Below are 27,419 nucleotides of genomic sequence, written 5' to 3'. Positions count from 1 at the left end.
TTCACTCAAGTCAAGTCTCAAGTGTAAACATACAAATCCAAGTCAAGTCATTCCAAAGTCATACGCTTGCAATTTGAGTCGTTACAAGTCATAAACCAAATAAAATGTTAAAAAGTCTTTAACGTCAAACACAGAGTCGAATTGCAAGTCTTTGATGATATTATCAAAGTCATAAAATGTGTGACTCAAGTCCAAATTAAATTATTTTTAGATTAATTAATTAAATTAATTCATTCATTTTCTACCGCTTTTCCTCACAAGGGTCGTGGAGGGTGCTGGAGCCTATCCCAGCTGTCTTCAGGCGAGAGGGCGGGGTACACCCTGGACAGGTGGCCAGCCAATCACAGGGCACATATAGACAAACAACCATTCACACTCACATTCATACCTATGGACAATTTGGAGTCGCCAATTAACCTAGCATGTTTTTTTGGAATGTGGGAGGAAACCGGAGTACCCGGAGAAAACCCACGCATGCACGGGGAGAACATGCAAACTCCACACAGAGGGTGGAATTGAACCCTGGTCTCCTCGCTGTGAGGTCTGCGTGCTAACCACTCGACCGCCGTGTCGCCTATTAATTAAATTAAATGAATATTTGGCACGATGAATCTATATTTTTATGTTGCGAGGCAATTCTTTCTGTATTTGTTAATTTCACTTGCATAAGTTAATGAGAATGGCTAAGACTTAAGCTAAGCTACAACTTCTAGCTACCTACTTCTTTTTAGACACGTTGAATTATGCAAAGATGATCATGTGATGACTTTCCTTCCCAGTCTTTTGAATTCTGTAATAGACTATTATCAAAACATATCCAAACTGAAACCATGATGAATATATATTTCTTGTGTGATTCTCTTCATAAAGAAGGGGCGGTAGTTGTCACTATCATCTATCGATGAGAGAGGAAAATACTGCATTTTCTTTTTGACAGCTGGAGAACAGCAAGTCAAAACACAAAACACTGTTATACTTTCATTGCCAAAAAAGAGGATTATATACCAAAGTTCACCAAGAGGTGATTAGACTTTTACAACAAAGAATCAAAACTTCTCCTGGAGTAGGATTGAGTGATTCAGATACAGTACTTCAGATAAAACGTAAGGACACAAATGTTTTTCAGTGAATAAAAATAAATGGAAGTTTAAAAAAAACATTTACAGTACTTTTCTATTATTTAACAGTTTTTTTTAAACTACATATTCATAATATTGCTGGGAGTGGTTTGGTGAATTAAGGCACATTCAAAAATATTAGCCGAGATAAGCAAGAGTACAATTAATTCTATGGGAACTCAGGGGACTTGTATTTTAGCACCACCTGGTGGCACCACTAAGAACTACATGAACGGAACGGCCAATGAAAAGAGTGGAACAGCTGTTTCCTTGGGCAAAAAAAACGCCATTAGGAGATTGTTAGGGTGATTAGTTGTGGGTTAGGCACGCTCCAGTTTTCTCATCCCTTGGAGAATGTGCTCACACAGATTTAATGATGCTTGAGTACATCCACGCCTTTTTTTTTTTTTTTTACATAAATATGAAACAATTAATTGAACAATCCAAAAAATTTTGCTGGCAAAAACAGCAAGCCTAAAAAGTACGGTAATCTAGGAGTATTGTACACAGAGTATCGGTTACATTGTTTTTTTTTTATTCATTTATTGATGAAGTATATATGGAAGTCACTGCTGCTTTTTGATGAAAATATCAGTGAGATAAAGCGAATAAATGTATATCCAGAGTTCATTATTTTTACAAAGTTTAAAAACAGGTATGTAACATGATCATCCATTGGTCGTGTGATGGGGACTAGTCTACAATATGAACAGTTGCACTCAAATATTTAAAGTGACCATTTATAATATTAGATGTCTTGAGCTACTTTTTTTTTTTTTGGTTTGTTGTTTTATTGCAATCTACTGAAAGTTACGAAACTTTGCAAATAAATAATATACACAATTGAAACATTTTGAGTGCAACTGTATGTGTAAGTTGTTGGATATATTTTTAGCATTTGACGGTATGTATAAGTGTGTGTGTGTGTGTGTGTCAGTGTGTTAGGGTACAACCAAATTCAAATTCAATAAATATAAAAGTAGATAATTCAATTGAGTCAAAAGAAAGCTCTAAGTTTAAAACATGGATGTCTTAAAGAGGCATTTTGTCTGGTTTGTCCAGTTGTGTGTGTGTGTTGTACATCGTGTGTAACAGTTCATAATTCTGCAAACACACACAAGCACTAACAGACAGCCTCGAATCGACAATTGGCAAAAAAAAACAAAAAAAACGTTTGAGACGCATGGGTCCAACTGCCAAATGATGTCCTGCTCAATGCGCTATTAGACATTTGTTGTGAACCTTAAGCACCGCATCCATTATGGAGTCAAACCCACTTTGTCCACACTGCGCTTTTGGTCAAACTGTGGGGTTTTTCCAACTTGTGGTCTGCTGCAGGTATGTGGGGCGTTTGATGCGAGGTTTCCTGCGTTTGGGTTTGCTCTTGGCCTTTGTGAGCTGCACCACAAAAAAGGACAGGACCACCATTGCCCCCAAGAAGGCGAAGACAGGAATGGTTTGGCCCACTTCTTGGTTATAGCGACCAGGCATTATTCCTGTGGAGATGGAAGGCCAACATTAAAATGAAGCATGTTCAAAAAACATTCATATAATGCCATGACATGCATTATACCATGTACAACATTTATTTTTCTGTATTTACAGATGTAATAAATGCTTTTTTTTTTTTAAGTACAGTGCTCTGGATGGAAAGCACCCATACGAGTTAGCGGCCGGGTAACAACCTTAACCAGTGGGAGCTTCCCAACACTGAAACCATGGTACAGACTGGAACTGAGTGAGGTGATACCGTACACATGGAGGAAGAGGGGGTGCCCTTAATATGGATCCAAATATCGATTATATCGATACCAAAGGGCGGTGTCTGTATCAGATTGATATTTATTTTCACAAATATCTGTGGTTTATTTATTGTCATGTTATATAATAAATTTCTGGGGATCACAATAGATGAAAATATGAGCTGGAAATCTCATATTACAAATATACAACATAAGGTGGCTAGAAATATTTCAATATTGAACAAAGCAAAATTTGTTCTCAATCAGAAATCACTCCACACTCTTTATTGCTCTCTGGTTCTACCATATCTTACTTATTGTGTGGAAATATGGGCTAATAACTATAAAAGCAATCTTCACTCGCTAAATGTACTGCAAAAAAAGGTCAGTAAGGATAATTCATAATGCCACCTACAAAGAACATACTAACTCCTTATTTCTAAAATCACAAATACTTCAACTTGCTGATATAGTTCATCTTCAAACAGCTAAAATAACGCATAAGGCTAAAAATAACCAATTAGCTAAAAATGTCATCCAATACTTCTCTACAAGAGAGGAGAAATATGATCTCAGGGAAGAACTACATTTGAAACACTTATATGCTAGGACTACGTTAAAAAGCCATAGCATTTCAGTATGTGGAATCAAACTATGGAATGGATTGAGTAAGACCCTCAAACAATGCACAACGATGAGCCAATTCAAGAAACAATACAAGCAGTTGATGTTTGCTAAATACAAGGATGAAGAGTCTTGAACCAGTCATGATGTGCTACAACTCAGTGCTCTAACTCAGTGCTCTAACTCAGTGCTCTAACTCAGTGCTCTAACTCAGTGCTCTAACTCAGTGCTCTAACTCAGTGCTCTAACTCAGTGCTCTAACTCAGTGCTCTAACTCAGTGCTCTAACTCAGTGCTCTAACTCAGTGCTCTAACTCAGTGCTCTAACTCAGTGCTCTAACTCAGTGCTCTAACTCAGTGCTCTGGACTCCCATTCTTTTATAGCTCTTTGTCAGGGTTCAGAGTGTGACGTGATATCAACCCTGTGAGCAATGCTGAATGCTGATGATTAAAGCGAGGAGAGTGTTAGAGCAGCTGGAACTAACTGAACTCACATCAAAAGGCGCACAATGCCCCAGAGACCCCCTCTCTGCCCTCGACAAATTCTACGCTCGCTTTGAGGACTCCAACTCCACCGCCCCCCCTGCTGCACCAAACTCACCCCCAACATTAGGAGAAATGCCCCTCAATGTGAAGAAGTGAGAAGAACCTTTCAAAAGGATCAATCATCACAAAGCTGCAGGTTTTGATGAAGGGCTGTGCACATCTGCTCTCCGAGGTGCTAACGGGTATCTACAACACCTCACAGGTCGCTGTTCCGACCTGTCTGAAGACGGCCACCATTAACCCGGTCCCCACATGCTTTGAAAGGCTTGTTATGGCCCACATAAAATAACTGTGCTGCTGTCACCAGTTGGGGTGTGTATTGGCAAGAATCTGGCGATACGATACTAGGCTCACGATACGATATATCACAATACTGTTAACAAGGCAATATTTTTTTTGTTTTTCTTGTAGTTAAAGATTATTTCCTGGAAAAACTGAATTACACCAGCAATATATGCACTTACTAAACATATTTTTATTCGATTAGAACAGTATGTTATGCTGTATCACAAACTTAAAGTGTAGCATTTGGATGAATAAAGCTTTAACATCCAGCTTTAAATTTACCAAAAAAAAAAAAACAAATACATTAAATTATGTCTCTAGTTTGCGAGTTAGCATGTGTCTCAAACCCCTGCAGTTGCGCAATAAGTTGTAAATAAAAAGAGTATAAATGTGACTATAGTTGTGTTTTGTCATGTCTACAGGGCTCTAATAATGCTTTGTTCATTTTAATCTGAAAAAATAATTTGTCTACCCACCAACTATATGTGGTTTCTTAAGTTTTTATTATTTGCCATTTTATTATTATTATTATTATATTTGTTTATTTATTACTGATTGATTTTCTTTATTCTTGATTTGTTTATTTATTTTTCATCTTATTTTGTGTAGAAAAATAAAAAGTAAGATATTTGAGAACAGTGGATTGTTTTATCAGAGCTTTTATTGTAGAAAATCGAAACCAAAGCAAAGTTTATTCATTTTTCTGTTTTTAATAAATGCGTTTTTTTTTTTGGGAAAACCTGATGCGGCTCAGTCTCGCCCAGACCCTAGCTCCAGTGGCCCCCAAGTAAATTGAGTTTGAGACCCCTGATATACAGTCTATGATAAATGCCTAGAAATATCCATATCATAATTTTTAATATCGATACAGTATCGTGGAACAAAGTATTGCAATAAATCGCCGAAACGATATTTTCTTACACCCCTAAGTCACCAGTACGCCTACACCAGAAACATATCAACTGATGATGCCATCTCATCCGTGGGGCACACTGCCCTCACCCACTCGGAAAGCAAGAACTCATATGTACGGCTGCTTTGCATTCAACACAATAATACCACAGACGCTGGTGACAAAACTACATACATATGGACTGAGCTCCTCCACTTGGAACTGGGTCCTGGATTTTCTAGTTGACAGACCACAGTGAGTCAAAATCAACATCTCCTCTACCGTGTCCCTCAGGGCAGTGTTCTGAGTACCCTTCTGTACGACTGGCACTGCAAACCACCCCAGCTGTCATATTATAAAACTTGTAGATGACACAGCACTGCTGGGGTTGCATTAACAACCGTGGTGAGTCTGCATACAGACAGGAGGTCGAACACCTGAAGGATTAGTGCAGCGAAAACAACCCCTGCATCAATGTGAAGAACACAAACATATCCCCTATTGCTTGCACATCAGAGGAACGGCTGTGGAGATGGTCTCTCTGGCATCATGTATATCTGGGCATATACATCTACAACAATCAAACAACCTCACATGGGGTATCAGCATCTCTGGTCTCAACGGGAATGCCCAGCAGCGATTCTCCTTCCTTGAGAGCTTCGGTCTTGACTTAATTTTACAGATGCGCAGTGGAGAGTGTTCTTTGCTCCTGCATCACAGTGTGACATGAGGGCTGCTCTGCTGCAGATAAAAAAAAAAGGCTCTGCACGGGGTGGTGAAAGCGGCAACTGATGATTGTGGGAGTCAGCCTACCCACCGCTACACACAGCCAGATGCAGGAAAAAGGCCCACAGCATCATAAGGGATGGACTTTACCCACCCCACACACTCACTCACTCCTACTTTCTCTCCCCTCAGGCCGAAGGCAGGGGATCATCAGGAGCAGAACAAGTCGGCCCCCTTTGAGAGATAAGCCCCATACACGCCTGGATGGATTTTTTTCTGTGTGATGCACGACACTGTAAGAAGCCAAAAATGTACCACTTCCACATGGAAGGGTTAGGATACCCAATAAGGCGCAAGTGACAGTATCTGATGGTCTGACTCTCAATAACAATAACAAATATTCGTTTAGTATTGGCGATAAAATTTGACACACATTCAAAACAATCTTTTTATGCTGCCAAAAATACACTACCAGCTGCAGTGAATTGTGAACACTAAAAAGACGTTAAAAGCGTGGTCTTGTCATGTTAAAAGACCGAAACCAGTAAAAGATTTAATGACTATGTATATGCAATGGGTAAAAGTTAGCCTCTTTCCTTGTAGATGTGTTAGTTGTAATGGTAATGGTTTTATTTCATTTGAACATGCATCAGATTACAATTGAATGCATCACATAATCAGTTCACAGTTCCACATGTCCGAAAGGAGTAGGAAGAAGCAAAGATTATTAAATCCTACCCCTCCATCTGGTACTTTTACAATCAGTAACTGTTACATTTGTTCACTTCCTGCTTTCCTAATATAGTTGAAGTTTTTTTGGTACGATTTTTGTCCCGTACCGAAGTACGAGGTGATATGACCATACAATAACATAAATGATGATTTGAATAGTGGTACTAGTAATGATAGCATGGTCCAGACATGCTCAACAAGTTACATTAAGGTTAGCATGGCTGCTAATACCAACCAGTATAGACATAAAAATTAGATGCCGGACCATATAGCGACTTCATCAAACTGTACCATGGTCCACAAAATAATAAGCAGCTGGCGAAGACGTGCTTGAATACTTAGCTTTACTTAGTTTTTATACAGATGTTTGTGCCACATAGAAATGTGCAGCTTTCCAAATTGTATCATTGCCGTTGATCATAAGACATGGTAATGGTAATGGTTTTATTTCATTTGAACATGCATCAGATTACAATTGAATGCATCACATAATCAGTTCACAGTTCCACATGTCCAAAAGGAGTAGGAAGAAGCAAAGCTTATTCAATCCTACCCCTCCATCTGGTACTTTTACAATCAGTAACTGTTACATTTGCTCACTTCCTGCTTTCCTAATATAGTTTTTTTGTATAATTGGTAATTTGGTATAATAGTTGACTATATGTTATCATTTTTTTAATTGCTATTTTAGTTGAACTAAAATGTTTCGGCAATGGGCCGGCAAACCAGACAACTTATGCTAATAGAATTGATTTATTCTAGTTTAGGCTAAACTCCATATTCTCATCTTAAAATTGGGTTATTGGGCAATGAAAGCACCACCAAGTTTTTTTTTATTTTTATTTTTGTCACGTACCGAAGTAGGAGGTGATATGAGCATCCAATGACATAATGTGTACCATAGTAAGTGTCAATATAGTGATATATATAGCACATCATGACTGGTTCAAGACTCTTCATCCTTGTATTTAGCAAACATCAACTGCTTGTATTGTTTCTTGAAATGGCTCATCGTTGTTCATTGTTTTAGGGTTTTTGTGAAGTTTTTATGGATTTTATACTGTCTTGTGTAAACACTCCCGAAAAATCCACATTAAAAAAAAATACTTCTCACCTCCAGGGATGTCCCAGGCCCCACTCTCCCCAGGGGATAGAGGTCGGACCTGGGGACGGTAAGGCCTCACATTAGGCAGCGCCACCTTGTCCAGATCCACAGACAGAAGCTTTTGGTGCTTCCACAGGTTACTGAAAACAAAAGGTACATGGGATAAAAACACTAATTGTACAATCAACACTTCCCTCGTCTAAGTTGAATTTAAAAGATGCATTGAAATTGAGACGCAAGTTGACATATAATTGGCCAAATTGGCCAATAAAAGTGAAGCTCAAATTCAAAGGTGCCACCAATAAACGATATGCATGATGATTACTAATCTGTTATCAGTACTCATGTGAGAATGTGACCTGGAATTATTACAAAATTAATGAACAAATTAGGGCTGCACGGCGGACGAGTGGTTAGCGAGCGGACCTCACAGCTAGGAGATGCGAGTTCAATCCCACTCTCGGCCATCTCTGTGTGGAGTTTGCTTGTGTGGGTTTTCTCCGGGTACTCCGGTTTCCTCCCACATTCCAAAAACATGCTAGGTTAATTAGCGACTCCAAATTGTCCATAGGTATGAATGTGAGTGTGAATGGTTGTTTGTCTATATGTGCCCTGTGATTGGCTGGCAACCAGTCCAGGGTGTACTCCGCCTCTCACCCGAAGACAGCTAGGATACGCTCCAGCACCCCTTGCGACCCTTGTGAGGATAAGCGGTAGAAAATGAATGCATTGAATAAATTAATTATGTTCAATATTTCAAGTGAATAAAGATAAAAAGGTTAATGTTTTTTTTTAAGTAGGGGGAACATGGCTTCAGGTCAATTGTGTGAAAAGGGTATGCGACCGCAAGTTTGGGAACCACTGCACTACACAATCCGATTGTTCCTACAGCAAACCATCATTCCGAAATCACCATCATTCACAATATTCACAATTACAACAATAGACTGTTTTGGATTGTAACATTAATCTGCAGGAACACAGACTTTACTTAAACCTACCTAGGCGCTGTCTCATTGACAGGCTGCGGCTTAGCCCAGGAAAGATGTGGACATGCTGGTAAGGGACGGGGCTTTGGGTCTCCAAGGTGAGCCTCCAAAACCTTTGAATAGCGATAAAGATGATTACCTGTAGGGGAAAAAAAAACAAGGTATTTATAATTGCAGGTAATTCTTATTTCTGTGGCAATATATGAGAACTGACAGAAATACAATACAAGAAAAGAAAATTGTCATTGTTTTTATGACTTTTTTGAGTATTGTAATTTTCCCTCCTCACCCTCAAGTCTCTGTGGCAGTGGGCGCTCGCTGGCTGTAGGAGATGCCACCCTACTGTGAGAGTGGCTTAGGCTGGGAGGCGTCATACTGTAGGACGTGTACTGAAGCAACGAATCTAACAGCCAAAAACAATCTAATGGAGCGACATAAACACAAAAAAAGATAATTAGCAATTAGCAAAGACTGCTGTGTAGCAAAGCACAATGTATACAGCGCTGGCATTGAGCAAACGCTTCACAAGTTACCTTTCTGTCTGTGGCTGTCATCTATACAGTTAGAGTCACCGTACAGAGCAATACGACCTCCCCCGTCAGATGGTGTTTGGTACAGTCCAAGGATGGGAACCCTTTCCACCACTGCCGTCTCCTGTTTTAAGACCTCTAGACCTATGACAACAAAACACACATATACATTATATCTCCGTTGATACACACTACATATAAGTACTTAAAAAGGCTGACGATACCTTGGTCTTTTAGGTTCTTGGCGATCACTATTCCGTCTTCTGGGAAACGAGCTATGCTGCAGCCTGAGGCATAGTACACTGGAAAAAAGAGAGAGACATTAGTGATGGTCAGGTGAGTATTGCTATCAGTCATAGAAGAAGGCTTGTGTGTGTTCATTACTGTCGTGATCTGCAAGCGTGAAGTCGCCCTCATATAGTCCATCACTGAATGCCATCCCCCACACTGAGATCAGGTCATTCAGTGCAGGGATATTAGCGCCCCCCGTGTCTGGCATCCACCATTGCCTGGAAGCGTTATGAGGAGAAACAAGATCTCAGTACCTCAGTACCACAAATGCCACTGACACAAACGAGGTTCTACACAACTAAGAAAATGTAACACTAGCATTCAGTGTTACTATTTCCATGAAGGCCATTAATCAAATCAACTTTATTTGTAGAGCACTTTTCCTGCAAGGATATGCAACACAAAGTGCTTTACAGAATAAAAAAAAACAATTGCAAAGAAAGCCCCTCTCTCCCACCCTCCATACTAGACACACACACACACACAATCACACACAGTAGAAAGACATGGCATGGCACTGAGTATCAAGGAAACGCCTCCTTTGGGGCTGTCCACACTGGGAGGAGCCGCAGGCCGTGCCATCGGGGGACCAGCACCAGGGCCCCCTTACTCCGACAGACGGGCGGACCCCCACATCAAAGGGAGGAAACCCCCAGCCGGCCGGGTCGAAGGGACCCAAGGACAGCACCCCCATTAGCAGACCCGACACAGCCCCCAGTGTGGAGGACCCCTCTGAAGAAACACTAAAGTTAAAGCTAAAGGCTAAAAGCATAAAATAGAACTAAAAAGATAAAAACAAAATAATTCGTAAAAAAAAAAAATTAATGAAAAATACTGGACCACATGAAAATTAAAACACATTTTTACCAATAACTAAAAAAAATAAAAATCTGTCACTTTTATAAGATTTGAATGGCGAATAAAACAAAAAATGAGTCTCCCAATGAACAGTTCTTGAATGAGTCACCGCTATTCAAATAAAACTAGATTACTAAGCATATCCCTTTAAAGCTGACTGCTATTTTTAACTGTATGTAATCCCTTGAATGCCAGCAAGGCTTGGGCGGAATATGAATGGTGTAATGTGTGTGGCTCAGAATCTGACAATAGGGACATTTAGTAGCTATTACAAAGTTTACACAGCACAGCTAATCTTACTCTCGCCCGAATACATCTGGGATAGGCTCCAGCACCCCCCATGACACTTGTGAGGATAAGCGGTAGAAAATGAATGAATGAATGAATTATAACAAAAAAGCTGTGTGGATTACGTAGATGCAGTTTGGCGAAACGCTGTCTCTTGCCCGCTAGCCTGAAGACCAGGTTAAAGGTTTTTTGAAAAAGATTAAAGACGGACCTTTTTAATCAGGCTTTTAACTAATATTTTTAAGCTTTTCTTATGTTTTTATCTTTTTAGTCCGATTTTATGCTCTTAGTCTTCAGCTTCTAACACTTAGTGTTTCCTCAGGGGGGTCCTCCACACTGGGGGCTGTTCGGGTCTGCTGAGGGGGTGCCATCCTTGGGTCCCTTCGACACAGCCGGCTGGGGGTTCCTCCCTTTAATGTGGGGGTCCGCCCATCTATCGGAGTCGGGGGGCCCGGGTGCTGGTCCTCCCGATGGCACGGCCTGCGGCTCCTCCCAGTGTGGACGGCCCCAAAGGTGGCGTTTCCTTGATACTCAGTGCCATGCCATGTCTCCCTACTGTGTGTGATTGTGTGTGTGTGTGTGTGTGTGGGTGTCTAGTATGGAGGGTGGGAGGGAGGGGCTTTCTTACTATTTGTTTTTCCTTTTAATTGTGGTAATTGTTTTTAATTCTGTAAAGCACTTTGTGTTGCATGTCTTTGCAGGAAAAGTGCTTTACAAATAAAGTTGATTTGATTTGATTCAATAAGCGTGTGAGGCATAGTAAGAGCTTTTTAGAAAAACGGATTGTGTTGTTCGATGATGTTACAAATTAGCAGAGTAGAACGCACCTGGTGTTTTCGTCATAGAATTTAACCTTCCTCATGACGGAAGTGTTGTACCAGTCGCTGAAGATGATGAGTGAAAGCCCATTGTCAATATCCCTTCTCAGCTTGGTGATCTCTTCAGGAAAATACTCCTCCTCACTGTCCACCATCAGCAATGTACCTACGTGTAGTGGACAAAAGTAAATTGTACTTCTTTTTTTTTTTTTTACTGAAAGTAGGAAGCATGGTGCTAATCTGCATTCATACCATACTGGCTGGCATCAAAGCAGGTGATTGGCGCTCCTAACACTTCAACAAAGTATCCCATGCTTCTAAGGTGCTGGTACATGTCTCTGAAGTTTGTATGAATGTGGTCCCCGTTCCTGCAAATATATTGAATAGCAACTCAAAAACACTTAGTTACACTGGTACCAACTCATTGAACAGAAACGTACCAGTCAAGTGGATCGTTCTTCATGCGAAGATTATCTCTGGGAAAGTAGCCCGGTGGGTAACGCAGGTTGTGGTACTGGTCCCACAGAACCCTTTTGCTGCGTGGAGGTGTTGGGACAATCTTTACCTTGATGGGTAGTTTCACCGTGGAGGTCAGTTCCCCTTCTACTTCCGACTGATAAAAAGGTGACATTTGACAGATATTAGTACATCTACATGATAGGCACTGCTTTAACATTTATTTTATCAACATAACGTTAATAAAAGACAATAGGTGTATTAATTGGGACGGCACAGACTCACATCGTTCTCTGCTGGTGAGGCCACTGTCAGCATCACATGACCTTGTGCGATCCCTTCCCATGATGCTGCTTTCTTGGCAACAGAGATGGACACGGCCAGGTAGCCAGCCCACGGCCACAACACTGGAGAGTACGACATGGCCACATCGATGTGGTCTCCGTTCTGAGGAAGGTATGGCTGCCAAATAGGCTGAATGAAAGAGACGGTGAAAGGACGGCGCAATTTAGAGACAATATCAAGAAGCAAAACCTTCGGGTTTTTCCTCGGGTGAGAAAAACTAGTCCAGACAATATTAACTGAAATGTGAACTCCCTCTCCCCTCCTATTATGACCATTTTCTACAGAGGGACCATCGAGAGCCTGCTGACCAGCTGCATCGCCGTCTGGTCTGGGAGCTGCAAGGCCTCGGACTGGATGTTACTGCAGAGAGTGGTGAGGACAGCGGAGAAGATCATTGGGGGACCCCCCCCCCACCCGCTGCGTATCAAGAGCCCGTCGGATCTATTCTGACCCCACACACCCCCAGCATGGACTGTTTTCTCGCCTGGCGTCGGGGAGAAGGCTCTGCAGCATCCGCTGTAGAACAACCAGGTTTAGAGACAGCTACTTCCCCCTGGCCATCAGACTGCTCAATGCCAAATAAGCCCCTCTACCTGCCCACACGCAAAACTTAAATTATTGTTATTTATTATTTAAATTATTTGTACAAATTACTGTTTACGCTGTACACACGCTGTATTTGATGTCATCTATTTATTATCCACTTTATTATTTATTATTTATTATTTATTATTTATTATTTATTATTTATTATTTATTATTTATTATTTATTATTTATTATTTATTATTTATTATTTATTATTTATTATTTATTATTTATTATTTATTATTTATTATTTATTATTTATTATTTATTATTTATTATTTATTATTTATTATTTATTAAACAGGAGTCAGGCAACGTCATTTCACTGCTGTGTTATTGTGCAATGACAATAAAGAAAGTCTGTCTATGTCTAACTGAAAAATATGTAATTGGGTTCACCTTGTCCACAATCCTGCCAGTGACTGCCATGCCATTGAGGATAGTGACATTTACGATGGTGGGCATTCCTCCGTAGTAGATGGGCTGAGAACAGTAAGGCCACATGTATGGACACTCCGTCAGATCGATGTAGCTTGGAGAAAGACTGGCAGGAGACAAAGCACGCATTAGTGTTACTAAATTATGTTCAATGGAAATGTCAGAAAAAAACAATGCATGAGTGACGTCTGTATTAAGTATTGTTGTCAGGAATAAATAATCTGATTCTCATTCTATAATTAGTTTTTTTAAGATTCCCTTATCTTCTATTCTATTCTATTAGAGTCCTCAGGGGGAGGATTTCTACACTATAAACACTAAACAGGTTGAAATGGTGATCAACACTGGCGAAGGTTGGAGGAACATAGGAGCCTGAATGGAAGTTAGCAGGGTTAGCTTGGTTTAGCATGCTAGTGTGTTTACGTGCTTGACTCGGGACAGGATGAGTATATCTTCACCGCTTTAATGTAAGGAGCATTTTACAATGCCAGAAGATGGCGTGCAGGTTACTCATTCATTCATTCATTTTCTACCGCTGTTCCTCACGAGAGGGTGCTGGAGCCTATCCCAGCTGTCTTCGGGCGAGAGGCGGGATACACCCTGGACTGGTCGCCAGCCAATCACAGGGCACATATAGACAAACAACCATACACACTCACATTCATACCTATGGACAATTTTCCAATTAACCTAGCATGTTTTTGGAATATGGGAGGAAACCAGAGTACCCGGAGAAGCACGAGGAGAACATGCAAACTCCACACAGAGATGGCCGAGGGTGGAATTGAACCCTGGTCTCCTACCTGTGCGGTCTGCACGCTAACCACTCAACCACCTGCCGCCCTGCAGCTTACTCATGCTAGTTAAATAAACTGGTCTTTGGGTATCAAGTGTGCCTAACGTGGATTGCCAAGTGTGATATATTTTCATTCACTCTTCTTGTTGCGTACGGTTTATCATTATGCCTCGGGCTTTACCTGGCCTGAGGTCTGTAGCTGTTGAGGATCTGGTAAGCTCTGATCAGGTCCAGTTTCCCATGGCCCTGCTCAAACATGTTGACCCCTGGCAGCCTGCGGGCTGAGGCGATCAGAGCCTGCTTCATGGAGGCTGGATTCACTAACTCCCGATTTAACACAGTGCTGGAGGAAGATGAGGAGAGGGCAGCTTAGACCACAAATGAAGTCATATATAGTGTCAGCTTCCAGATATGTAATCTGTGCGTTGTTTTTGTTATTATTCTGTTTGTATTGGATTTTAATGTTTATTGCAAATGTTAAGAATTTTCATTTTACTTGTCATCCTCTACAGTAAAACTGAATTGAATTAATAGGTCTTGTAAAGTTTGTAGCTTGTATCAGTGTATTTGCTGGAAACATAGTCTATAAAAAACACAACATAACAACACAAAGCTCTTAGTAGTAACACACACACTAATACTTTCTTTGGGAGTACAACCAAAACACCACTATGTACATCTGTGCAATACTTGCTTTTATAGTCAGTATAGTTACTCCAGACCCCATTCACTGTGCAATATCTGATCAACCTCCATGTGCAATATTAAGGGCTCTAAATGCAATATACTAAGTTCTATGTGAAGTATTTCCATAATACCTCATATTAACTCACTAACAAGATCTCAGTGTATATTGACTGGTCATATATCTCATCTCGTTTCATATTATCTACATGCTGTATTGTATATAACTCTGGAAAAAACTGTTGATTTTGTTAATACTTGGGTTGTTTATATTGTTTATTTTTCTATATTGTGTATTTTGTACTGCTTAAGTGACTCTGTACTCTTGCTGCTGTGCAATACAAATTTCCACACTGAGGGACGAATAAAGGCATATCTTAATCTTAAAATACTGTGGTGGCAAGCAAAAAGACATTTATGAATGGAAGAGGCCAGTTTATGATCCTCACCTGGCCAGAAGTGTGACAGCTCCAGCCACCACAGGAGAGGCCACACTGGTGCCAGACAGAGATCGGCATCCTTCCTTCATCCCTGATCCCCGAACCCCAGAACCATAAGTCACAATGTCTGGCTTCACCCTGCCATAGCCTCCTGGCAGCTCCTGCACACAGAAAAAACACACGATACATTTCTTGTTTTGTATTTTTCAGCAGTTGCTAATAACAAATAGAGAAAGCAAACACAACCAAAAAAACATTTTGCATCTACGTTGAATTAAAGCTGCAAAAAACAGAATCATTAGGAGTGAAATTACTGTAGGCTACAAATTAACATACAGATATGTGAAACTCACCCAGGTAGTCATGCCTCTGGATGAAAATCTTGCAATGTTGTCCTCAAAGTCGATCCCTCCAACTCCAATAACATCCATCTGGTCAGCTGGGTTGTTTAGAGTGCTGCAAAGGAGATGCCGGTGATTTGCTTGTTTTGTTGAGGGATTTACAAGTAACTGCTCATTTAGAATGTGGCATCATTCATTACTGCATTGCATATTGTGGTCATCATGACTGTTTTATTAATCTATTTATTGTTTTAGATATTATGGTAATGGTTTTATTTCATTTGAACATGCATCAGATTACAATTGAACGCATCACATAATCAGTTCACAGTTCCACACGTCCAAAAGGAGTAGGAAGAAGCAAAGCTTATTAAATCCTACCCCTCCATCTGGTACTTTTACAATCAGTAACTGTTACATTTGTTCACTTCCTGCTTTCCTAATATAGTTTAAATATTTTTTTTTGTCACATGACCATCCAATGCCATAATGGGTACCATAGTAAGTGTCAATATAGTGATATATATAGCACATCATGACTGGTTCAAGACTCTTCATCCTTGTATTTAGCAAACATCAACTGCTTGTATTGTTTCTTGAATTGGCTCATCGTTGTGCATTGTTTGAGGGTCTTACTCAATCCATTCCATAGTTTGATTCCACATACTGAAATGCTATGGCTTTTTAACGTAGTCCTAGCATATAAGTGTTTCAAATGTAGTTCTTCCCTGAGATCATATTTCTCCTCTCTTGTAGAGAAGTATTGGATGACATTTTTAGCAAATTGGTTATTTTTAGCCTTATGCATTATTAGCTGTAATCAGCAAGTTGAAGTATTTGTGATTTTAGAAATAAGGAGTTAGTATGTTCTCTGTAGGCGGCATTATGAATTATCCTTACTGACCTTTTTTTGCAGTACATTTAGTGAGTGAAGATTGCTTTTATAGTTATTACCCCATATGTTCCACACAATAAGTAAGAAATGGTAGAACCAGAGAACAATAAAGAGTGTGGAGTGATTTCTGATTGAGAACAAATTTTGTATTTGTGATTTTAGAAATAAGGAGTTAGTATGTTAGTATGTATATCTCTGTAGTCGGCATTATGAATTATCCTTACTGACCTTTTTTTGCAGTACATTTAGCGAGTGAAGATTATTATTATTTACATTAGTTGGCTGCCTCAATAGACAGGAAGACATAGACACAAACCCATAGAGAGGTCCATCATTTCCAATAGCAGACACCATGATCACTTTGTTAGCAGTGAGCTCCCACACCTGCCAATCAACACACACCAAGATACACATTAGGGAAGGAAGACTGGCACACATTTGAAGAAATATATTAGTAGTCTTTGTTATGACTAAGGAATCAAGGTCAAGGATCTGTATATAGCAGGTTACTGACATACTCCATCTTCTGAGCCACATCAAGTTTCATTCATTCATTCATTCATTTTCTACCGCTTTTTCCTCAATTTTATCCAAGAAAATGTACAGTACGATGTCTTTAATGCAATGGATTTTACTTACTAACACATGAACATGACAACTTGGCTATTTTAACTGTGAGATGACCTTTGTTTTTTCAATTCACAGACAAGCGTGTAACCTTGCAATTGTCTGACCTTATCAACAAAGGGGTGATCCATGAAGTCAGGGCCACCAATGCTGAGGTTGAGAACATCAATCTTTTTCAAGATGGCATAGTTGAAGGCATCCAGGAACCAGGAGGTGTAAGACACCTGGGCGGTGATAAGAAAACAAGAGTTCATTGATTTGGCCATGGATGACGATTGCAGTCATTTATCATTACAAAAGGATGTAAATATAGGGAATTAACAGATTTTAAACTATCCCCTTTGCATGGTTTTATGGTAATTATATTATGAAGTCTGAACCTGGTTGTTGGTGAACACTCGGAAGATGTGCAGCTCTGAATCCGGAGCGAAACCCTGACACTCTCTCATACTGGCTATCACTCCAGCTACAAATGTGCCATGACCCAGGCCTGCAATAAAGACAGACAGATTCAATCTGTTTCTCTCCCCACACCATCCCGAAATGCAAAAAAAATAAAATAAAAAACGTAGACTCCTGTCACACGATAATGAAATAAGATCTGTGAGCATCCAAACATGAGACCGCTAACCATCATCCAGTGTCTTCTCATTGGTCCAGTTGGTCCTTTCCTTCACATTTTTGAAATGTGGGTGTTTCTCACTCAGGCCTGTATCAAACACAGCCACCTTCACACCAGAACCTGCACACAGACATTAATAATAATTGCAGGGCCGTGGATTTGGATGTGTCACATGGTTACCAGCATCAGCATATATTTATGCTAAATATATATAAATATAAGAAATGACAATCATTTCATTTTTATTTAAGATTCTCATGTGATGCCACAAAAAATAGATGATATCATTATGACAGTCTTTTCATTTTACATGGGCAAGTCATTTTTGTTTTTAATGTAGAGCCCTGACATTATTAGATATATTTTAATTTTCAGTCAATATATATTGTCAATATATATTTACTGTAGTATTCAGGCTTACCAGTGTGTCCCATCTGCCAGAGTACGTCTGCCTGCAAAATCTGGGCAACGTGACGGGGGATGGCCCGCAGCAGCCGCCGGCTCGAGTGCCGCCCGGTTGCGTGCCAAAAGGTTGAGCAGAGTGACAGACTGGTTCTTCTAAAAGGCCGGGATGATTGCCATTTCTGCATCCTGTGGGTGCTGTTACATGGTGCAGGGGTTTCAGGTGCTGAGGATACAAAACGCAAAAAAAGCGACATTGTAATTTTTTCTTTAGAGGAATATATTTATGAATGTGTAAGTATGATTTTTGGCCACTTGGGTAAGAGGCGGTTCACACCATGGTCGCTGGTCAATCATGGTGCACATATACAGTATGAAGACAACCAATTTAGAGTCTCCAATCAATGTTTTTGGACTGTGGGAGTAAGCCGGACTAACTGTAACCACCATGAGTGTAAAGAAATAACTAAATAAATAAATAGCATTAGCTTTTCCAAACTCAAAAACACAGCAGCAGTAGTGGCAGCTCCAATATGTAGTATTACCTATCAGTAGTGTACTGAGGTATTGTGAGTACGGTGCTCTGAGCCAGTGTGTGGTGAAGCTTGTTGTTAGCTGTCTAGTAGCCAGCTGGTGTAGTGTGGCGTGGTGTCACTACGCCGGTATTGTAGTTCTTCAGCGTAACAACGTAATAGTAACAATGTTGTTCTAGCTTGGTTAATATGTCACTTTATAATTATATATTATATTTCATATAAAATCAAACAAATATATATTATATTAAATAATATATATTAATAGAATTTATAACATTTTAATTATATTATATAGATAACATATATATTTCATAGTATATATCAATATATATACTGTATTATAATATGTGTCACATTATATGCTATGCTGGCAGGTTTTCAGGTGCTTCCCATGCAATCTAGCTTCATATAATAATATAGTTCTTTATTATTTAATTACATTTAATATCATATAAAATAAAACAAATATATATTATATTAAATAATATATATTAATATAATTTACAACATATTTTAATTATATTATATAGATAACATATATATTTTATATTTATTTATTTATATATATATTTTATTTATTTTATATTTATATATATATATATATATATTATATATATTTTATAGTATATATCAATATATATACTGTATACTGTATAATATGTGTCACACTATACGCTATGCTGGCAGGTTTTCAGGTGCTTCCCATGCAATCTAGCTTAATATAATAACATAGTTCTTCAGCGTAACAACGTAATAATAATGTTGTTCGAGCTTTGTTTTGTATGTCACTTTATAATTATATAATATTTAATATAATATAAAATAAAACAAATAAATATATTATATTAAATAAAATATATTAATATAATTTATAACATATTTTAATTATATTATATAGATAACATACATATTTTCATATGCATTTATTTATATATATTTTATAGATATTTATTTGTTTTATTTTATATTTATTTATTCATATATATATATTATATCTATTTTATAGTATATATATACTGTATAATATGTGTCACACTATACGCTATGCTGGCAGGTTTTCAGGTGCTTCCCATGCAATCTAGCTGAGTCTGTTTAGCCGTTCCTATATATTTAACGCAGAGCAAAGAGAAAAACATACATGTTCTTGTCTTACAAAAAGATTTTGGATAATGCGCAAAATTCCAAAAAACTCTGAAGCCCAGGCCCTTATTGACTGAACTACTGCCCCCCCCCCAAAATCATAAAAGTGGATTATTGTACTTCCAAGGTCAAAATATGACTTCAGATGCTATAATTACTGCAGTTTCCCACAAACTAAACTAATAATAGAAATGTTACTGGAAGCGCAACATATCACGTCCATGCAGGTAACGCATGCATAACGGCTGGGGGTGAAGCAGACACAGAAGTCTTTCATAGAGTGTCAACCACGGGACGTACTCTGCTGTTCAGGTAAGCCCCACCAGAGAACCAGACCACCTTCTCCCTGAGTGGGTTAGCAAACAAAGACATTCTGTGTCCCATTCTCCACACTTACAAGGAATGTATTTGAGTGACCGGAACACTTTGCGTTGTGGAGTGACTCTCTTGATGTAGGGGTGGTCCTCCAAGGTCAGCAGACTGCTAGTTGAAACTTGTCGGATGTGGACCAGCTCAAAGTCACTGGGGAAGTCGGAAGCTGGGTTTTCCCTGGGAACAATGTGCCACTCCAACGAGCCGTCATTTGCGTTCCGTAGGGCACTGCTTATGTATAGGCTGCGAGCTTTGGCCGAGAAATACCCAGTGAATGCCACAATGTACTCTGGAGACAAAAGAAGGGAATATACAGTACATTGTAGTGACCATTACCATAAGTTATATTAAGTACATACTGTATGGTATTACACACATCATATAAAGGTATTACAAAACACACCGTACAAGCATACTCGGTCGTAACCCCTTGGTGTCTACACATGTTTGACATTCTTACCGTGTTCCACCACATTGGACGAGAACTCGACTTTGAGAGTGACCTGGGAGTAGTTTGAGTCAGGTGACTCAAAGCTCGGGTTGTGATCAGAAACGAATCTGCTCTCTGGTAATGGCTCCATCCCCGCGGAAGGCAGGAAGCCTGCAAGCAGCCCCATAAGTATGGAGACCCGCACGAGTACTAGGAGCATTTTGCGTTGTGAAGGATGTTGTTTCAGATGACAACAGAGAACGTAATTCCTGCTTCGGGGTCAGGGGAATGGATCATCATATTCAGATCCAGAGCTCCAAAAGTGAGTCCATACTGAAAATGTTCTTAGCAGCTAAAATAATTTCTTTCTGCGTTTTCTCTCCATTGTGTTAGTCCAAGATGGAGTTCAGTAACACGGCCAGAGTAGAAACACAGCTGCCATGTTGAGAAAAGTGAAGAAAATGTGTCCAGCAAGTGGAAAGAGAGGGGAATGGCAGGAGCTCTGATGGAGGATGAAGTGTGGTCAATCAGCGTAGTCCTTTCGTGACTTAAATCTGGAAAGAAATAAGAATGGGAAGTGTGACTAATGCGGAACATACTTGTACATAAACTTGTTACATAAAAGTAAAACAAAATGAACATTTGTGCTGCTTTATTTGTGTGATATTCAACATTTTTATGGGCCAGGGACCCATTAGCTTTGAATGAAACCAAAATAGTGCCATTCATTTGTGCTGTTATGTGCAATTAAAATGATCATTTGTGCTGTCATATATTTTGAGCTATTAATGATTTAAGAGTTTTGCATGGGCTGTGGATGGGGAGGGGTTCAGAGTCAGTCAGGTCGCTAGTGTCCCTATTGAATTACTCAGTACCATGATGCACCCTCTGCAGATGTAAACATGTAATTACACTGTCTTATTAAATTATAAACCATAAAGAATATTTACACATGCAGATCATCTCATACATAGGCCTGTGGTGCTAATTTTGCCAGACGACATATAGTCCCACAAATCATGGCCAATACACAATATTATTGTCAATATATAAAAAAAATACCTTAAACTATATTAGGAAAGCAGGAAGTGAACAAATATAACAGTTACTGATTGTAAAAGTATTAATGATTTAAGAGTTTTGCGTGGGGTTTGGATGGGAGGGGGGGTTCAGAGTCAGTCAGGTCGCTATGATGCACCCTTTGCAGATGTAAACATGTAATTACACTGTCAAAATTGAGTAAATGCATGAAAAGACTTATTAAATTATAAACCATAAAGAATATTTACACATGCAGATCATGTCATGCATAGGCCTGTGGTGCTAATTTTGCCAGACGACATATAGTCCCACAAATCATGGCCAATACACAATATTATTGTCAATTATTTAAAATAATAATAATAATAATAAAAATACCTTAAACTATATTAGGAAAGCAGGAAGTGAACAAATGTAACGGTTACTGATTGTAAAAGTATTAATGATTTAAGATGTGTGGATGGGGGGGGGTTCAGTCAGTCAGGTCTCTAGTCTCCCTATCACTCAGTACCCATGATGCACCCTCTGCAGATGTAAACATGTAATTACACTGTCAAAATGACATACGGTACAGCACAGAGAAAAAAGTAGTTCATAATACATACTTAAGAGTACCACACTTGACAAGAGAGCGCTACTTTCGCTGATAAAGAACCGAGATGTACTATATGACTACACATCGGGGAAATTATGAGAAGGCACAACCCAGTCAGTACATTCACAAGCACACACCCAAAGTCACAATATCACAGTTACACAAACCATTAAGACACAAAGGCCCCATACACACACACACACACACATATACGGGCCAAATACAACACAAGAGAACCAGTTTCCCTCCAGCTTCCTGTTATCTTACCCGGTACTGTTGTTTTTTCCCCAATGGTTTTGCTCTTGCTCTGTGTATATTTTCTAGAGTGAAGCATGCCGTAATGCAACAAACACTCCCCATAGAGAACTGTAATACAGGTTTGTACTGTAATTAACTGAAAAAAAGAGATCCATCATGTATTAAGGCAGTGACTTAACAAGGATTATATTCATGTTCTTTATCTGGGGTGTCAAACTCAAACAACCCCATTGTCTTTTTAATCAACATAATTGGTTAATTATTTATTAAGACATTGAAAAAATTACAGAACATGCCACAATTATCCAGGCTCAACAAATAGTATTTAGTGTGGTCAGATTGAGAGAAAATGTTACATTGGCACTGATAAATAGCTAAATAAGCAGCAGGGGATGTCACAACATGGTAATGGTTTTATTTCATTTGAACATGCATCAGATTACAATTGAATGCATCGCATAATCAGTTCACAGTTCCACATGTCTGAAAGGAGTAGGAAGAAGCAAAGCTTATTCAATCCTACCCCTCCATCTGGTACTTTTACAATCATTAACTGTTACATTTGTTCACTTCCTGCTTTCCATAATACAGTTTAGTTTTACAATCAGTAACTGTTACATTTGTTCACTTCCTGCTTTCCATAATACAGTTTAAGTTTTTCTTTTTTTTTTAAAGAATGTACCTCGTACCGAAGTAGGAGGTGATATGACCACAATGTGTACCATAGTAAGTGTCAATATAGTGATATATATAGCACATCATGACTGGTTCAAGACTCTTCATCCTTGTATTTAGCAAACATCAACTGCTTGTATTGTTTCTTGAATTGGCTCATCATTGTGCATTGTTTGAGGGTCTTACTCAATCCATTCCATAGTTTGATTCCACATACTGAAATGCTATGGCTTTTTAACGTAGTCCTAGCATATAAGTGTTTCAAATGTAGTTCTTCCCTGAGATCATATTTCTCCTCTCTTGTAGAGAAGTATTGGATGACATTTTTAGGTAATTTTAGGTTATTTTTAGCCTTACATTGCATTTTTTAGCCAACATCAAAACAAGATGAGATTTCTGATATATTTCTCAATGTATAAAGAAAAAGTAAGCACTCAACTCAACATGATTCACAACTTGGGGGGGGTTTCTTTTGTTCTTGAAACATATTTATCCATCCATCCATTTATATTCTGTGCCGTTTTATCCTCAGTAATCTATAAAGTATATTTGTGTTCATCTGTTTCCTCTGCTGACAAAAAAAACAGCCAGTCCGGACACACAGTCCGGACACACACACACACACAGATACACAAGATGCATCGTGATAGCTCAAGTACTAAACAAAACAACGACAAAATCAATGCCGACACACTCCATTCTCTTCCTTCTACCAGCTTCCAATAATGGACTGCGTACCGCCCTGGAGGTTCCACGGTACTTAATCATCCTCTAGGGGCACTCTTCTTGAGTAAATGTATGAAAAGTCGCATTAAATTATAAACCATAAAGAAAATTTACACATGCAAATCATGTCATGCCTGTGGTGCTAATTTTTCCAGACGACATATAGTCCCACAAATTATGGCCAATACACAATATTATTGTCAATATTTAAATCTATAAAAAAATGTTTAAAAAAAATAAACTATATTAGGAAAGCAGGAAGTGAACAAATGTGACTTATTGTAAAAGTACCAGATGGAGGGGTAGGATTTAATAAGCTTTGCTTCTTCCTACTCCTTTTGGACATGTGGAACTGTGAACTGATTATGTGATGCATTCAATTGTAATCTGAGGCACGTTCAAATGAAATTAAACCATTAACATTACCAATATTTAAGATTATCCAGATTATCCTCGCTATCAGTCCAGGGTGTACCCCGCCTCTCGTCCGAAGTCAGGTGGGGTCGGCTCTAGCATACCCCCACGACCATAGTGAGGGTAAGCGGCATAGAAAATAGATGGACTTTTCCACTAATGTAAAGATAATATATCCTAATAATAATAATAATAAGTAATATATGGTCTAGACCAGGGTTCAATTCCACCTTTGGCCATCTCTGTGTGGAGTTTGCATGTTCTCCCCGTGCATGCGTGGGTTTTCTCCCACATTCCAAAAAACATGCTAGGTTAATTGGCGACTCCAAATTGTCCATAGGTATGAATGTGAGTGTGAATGGTTGTTTGTCTATATGTGTCCTGTGATTGGCTGGCGACCAGTCCCGAAGACAGCTGGGATAGGCTCCAGCATCCCCCGCAACCCTCGTGAGGAAAAGCGGTAGAAAATGAATGAATGAATTTATAGTCTGACTTTGGGGTCCATTGGTCAAAGTCAGTAGGAGAGGTTTGTCAAAAATATGAGCTGTGATCTGCGACCCCAAACGACGTCTTCTAACCTAAACTTGTGGCAGGTTACGGGGCAAATATAGCAAAACAAATTACCAAGTGTTTGTGCATGTTTAATACCCCAAATGGGGGTGAAAAAACAGAATAATAATCACAACAACCAAACATTTGTGAGGCTCAGACTAGTTTTTTCCCCCAGTAAGAACAAACTGAAGGGCTGGTATGTTACATGCCGTGTGTGCGTCTGTAATTATAATTCCTCATCTTTATTAAACCTGATCTGTAGTACCAGGATTGTGGGTGTTGGGAGGCCATATCATAACTGGATAGTCAAGTCAAACAAGATAGGAGGGTGGGGGGGTCCCGGATTGAAGCAGGATCCCTGTCTAGTCAACAATATAGCGAACAGATAGCTACTAGCAAAGAGTGTATTGTAAAAAAGAAAAACAGTTTAGGGCAGGGTTGTAAAAGCTAGGGCTGGGGACCACTTGTGTCAACAACCAAGCCACAAAACTGGCAATTAAAGCTCAGCCTAACTACTATTTATGAGTATGAGTGACTCACAACCTGATCAGACGAAAATCTTTGAGCAACAAACTTGTCTGTAAGTAACTAATTAGTAAATAAAGAGTAATTGTGTCAAACTAAAAAAAAACATTAGGAAGGGCTATAATTCGCATTCACATGGGGGTCTAAAATGCAGTGTTTCCGAATTAATACATCACGTAAAATGTAAATTATGCTTTTTACCAGTGTTGTATTTAAATGCCATAATTTGATGGCGAATTGATACAGGCGCAGTATAATGTTATCGCTTACGTCAAAAATCAAAACAATAGCAGATGATAAAAAAAGAAGCTTAATCAAGTTTTAACACTCACATCTTTATATAATACTACACTCGTCAAATGCAACGTTAATTGTCTCACCGAGTCTAAATAACACTATTTGAAAACAATCAACGCAAAGACACGTCCAATACAGCAATTATATATCCTATGCTGGTTTTTGGAAGCAACGTCCATCACATGTATAGCATATGCTAGCTAGCCTAGGTAGTATTGTGTTTAGTAAAGGTTGTGTTTATGAAATGTTTATGATGTTACTCACCAAACAACTGTCTCGCATCACTGAGGTTTTACTTCTTAGCTTCATTGTAGTGACGCACATTGAACGTTTACATTCCTCTGCTTCTGCTTACCCCGAACAAAAGCTAGTTAGCAAACTCATTAGCTTCAGCAGCAGACTACTGACGTCTGTTTACGTTTGGATGCCAGGTTTGGTTACTTCGTCCTCCTAAAAACTCTTTCATATAAATTATCGTCAAATATTGAGAATAATACGACATAAGTAGATTTACAGCTCCCTCTTGATATGTATAACATTTAAGTAAAATGGTTTGTTTTTTGAGAATATTCCATACATTTACAGTACATATACAGCTATAGTATCGAGTGTGCGTATTAGCACACTTTACGACAGTTCTGGCAACCCAAAAACCTCAAGCAGCAGCCATTTTAAATGTTTTCCAGTAGTGGGCGCTGCTGCATAGGGCATCTACTATATACGTATAATATAGAAAAACATGTACTGTATGCATTGATCATATATAATTAAAACGATTTAAATGTTGCATTTATTTCCTCCACTTATAAGTTATTAGTGTAGCGTTAACATTAGTACATTATAATGCATCACATATAGTATAGTATAGTCACCTAAACCGCTATGAATTTGTACCACTGTCAATGAAGTATGTATCTAAAATAAATAATATTGAGAAAATTAAAATGCAATGAGTCAGGTTGGAATTTTTATTGGCACAGTACAACACATTCTTTCAGACAAATAAGAATAATGATAGAAGAATCAACAAGATATTTATATATATATATAATATTACAAAATTAACACTCTTGGGTAACTGCTGTTTACTTCATTTAGGGCAACATCATTTACATAAAATTACAAAAGGTATATAAAAACTGGAATGAAAGCACGGTGGTGCTGACGTTCTGCAAAACTTAGAAGGAATTTATTTGATTATTCATTAAAACAGCACACAATGTTTTCTAAGTCAACACTTCAAATGATTTGTAGCTGCAAATGCCTACCACAAAATATCGAAGTATTAGCGATACAGTTTGGGTTGGGGAGTAGGGATGCGGGGCTGCCGCCAGGAAATCTGGGCCCCCAAAAGTAGCTGTTGTCACGTCTCTATTTTGGGGGCCCTCTGTCAATCTGGGGCCCTTACTGTCCTAACTTACAGGGTTAGAAAAACATTGTGTACGAGAAAGATACAACAACAGCAATAGAATCAGAATCATAGCTAAATATTTAGAAACACTGAGGTTAGCTAAAATGGCTCAGTTAAGTTTCCAGTATTTGTTAAAAAAGTTCACAACAGCCTTTGTTTGTCTTGGTACAGCACAGCAAATATTCTTATTCAAAGCATTGGGACAACTAACTCGATAGTTCCGAAGGGTCAAGGCACAAACACAAACTTCAATGAACAATTTTTTGTGATT

General features: G+C 38.9%; 1 protein-coding gene across 1 annotated transcript; it reads right to left on the bottom strand.

Moving 5' to 3' along the window:
- Positions 1–1,636: 1,636 nt before the first annotated feature.
- On the bottom strand, positions 1,637–26,156 carry mbtps1 (membrane-bound transcription factor peptidase, site 1). The gene is made up of 23 exons (XM_058076177.2): positions 26,002–26,156; positions 20,685–21,208; positions 20,250–20,513; positions 18,196–18,402; positions 17,784–17,894; positions 17,533–17,642; positions 17,260–17,376; positions 16,842–16,909; positions 15,643–15,745; positions 15,299–15,450; positions 14,347–14,508; positions 13,331–13,475; positions 12,285–12,473; positions 11,984–12,156; positions 11,796–11,911; positions 11,553–11,709; positions 9,673–9,797; positions 9,513–9,590; positions 9,292–9,432; positions 9,048–9,179; positions 8,771–8,897; positions 7,779–7,909; positions 1,637–2,614 (listed from the first exon to the last, which is right to left on the bottom strand). Exons 2-23 carry the CDS (start codon positions 20,872–20,874, stop codon positions 2,418–2,420), a joined length of 3,195 nt encoding a protein of 1,064 aa, XP_057932160.2. The 5' UTR covers positions 20,875–21,208; positions 26,002–26,156; the 3' UTR covers positions 1,637–2,417.
- Between the last annotated feature and the right edge of the window lie 1,263 nt (positions 26,157–27,419).

Source organism: Doryrhamphus excisus, linkage group LG1 (genome assembly GCF_037039965.1).
Source record: "Doryrhamphus excisus strain RoL-2023G ecotype Guam linkage group LG1, RoL_Dexc_Guam_v1.1, whole genome shotgun sequence".
NCBI classification, from domain to species: domain Eukaryota; kingdom Metazoa; phylum Chordata; class Actinopteri; order Syngnathiformes; family Syngnathidae; genus Doryrhamphus; species Doryrhamphus excisus.
Note: the sequence above shows the minus strand (reverse complement) of the source record. Positions and strands in the feature narration are given on the sequence as shown.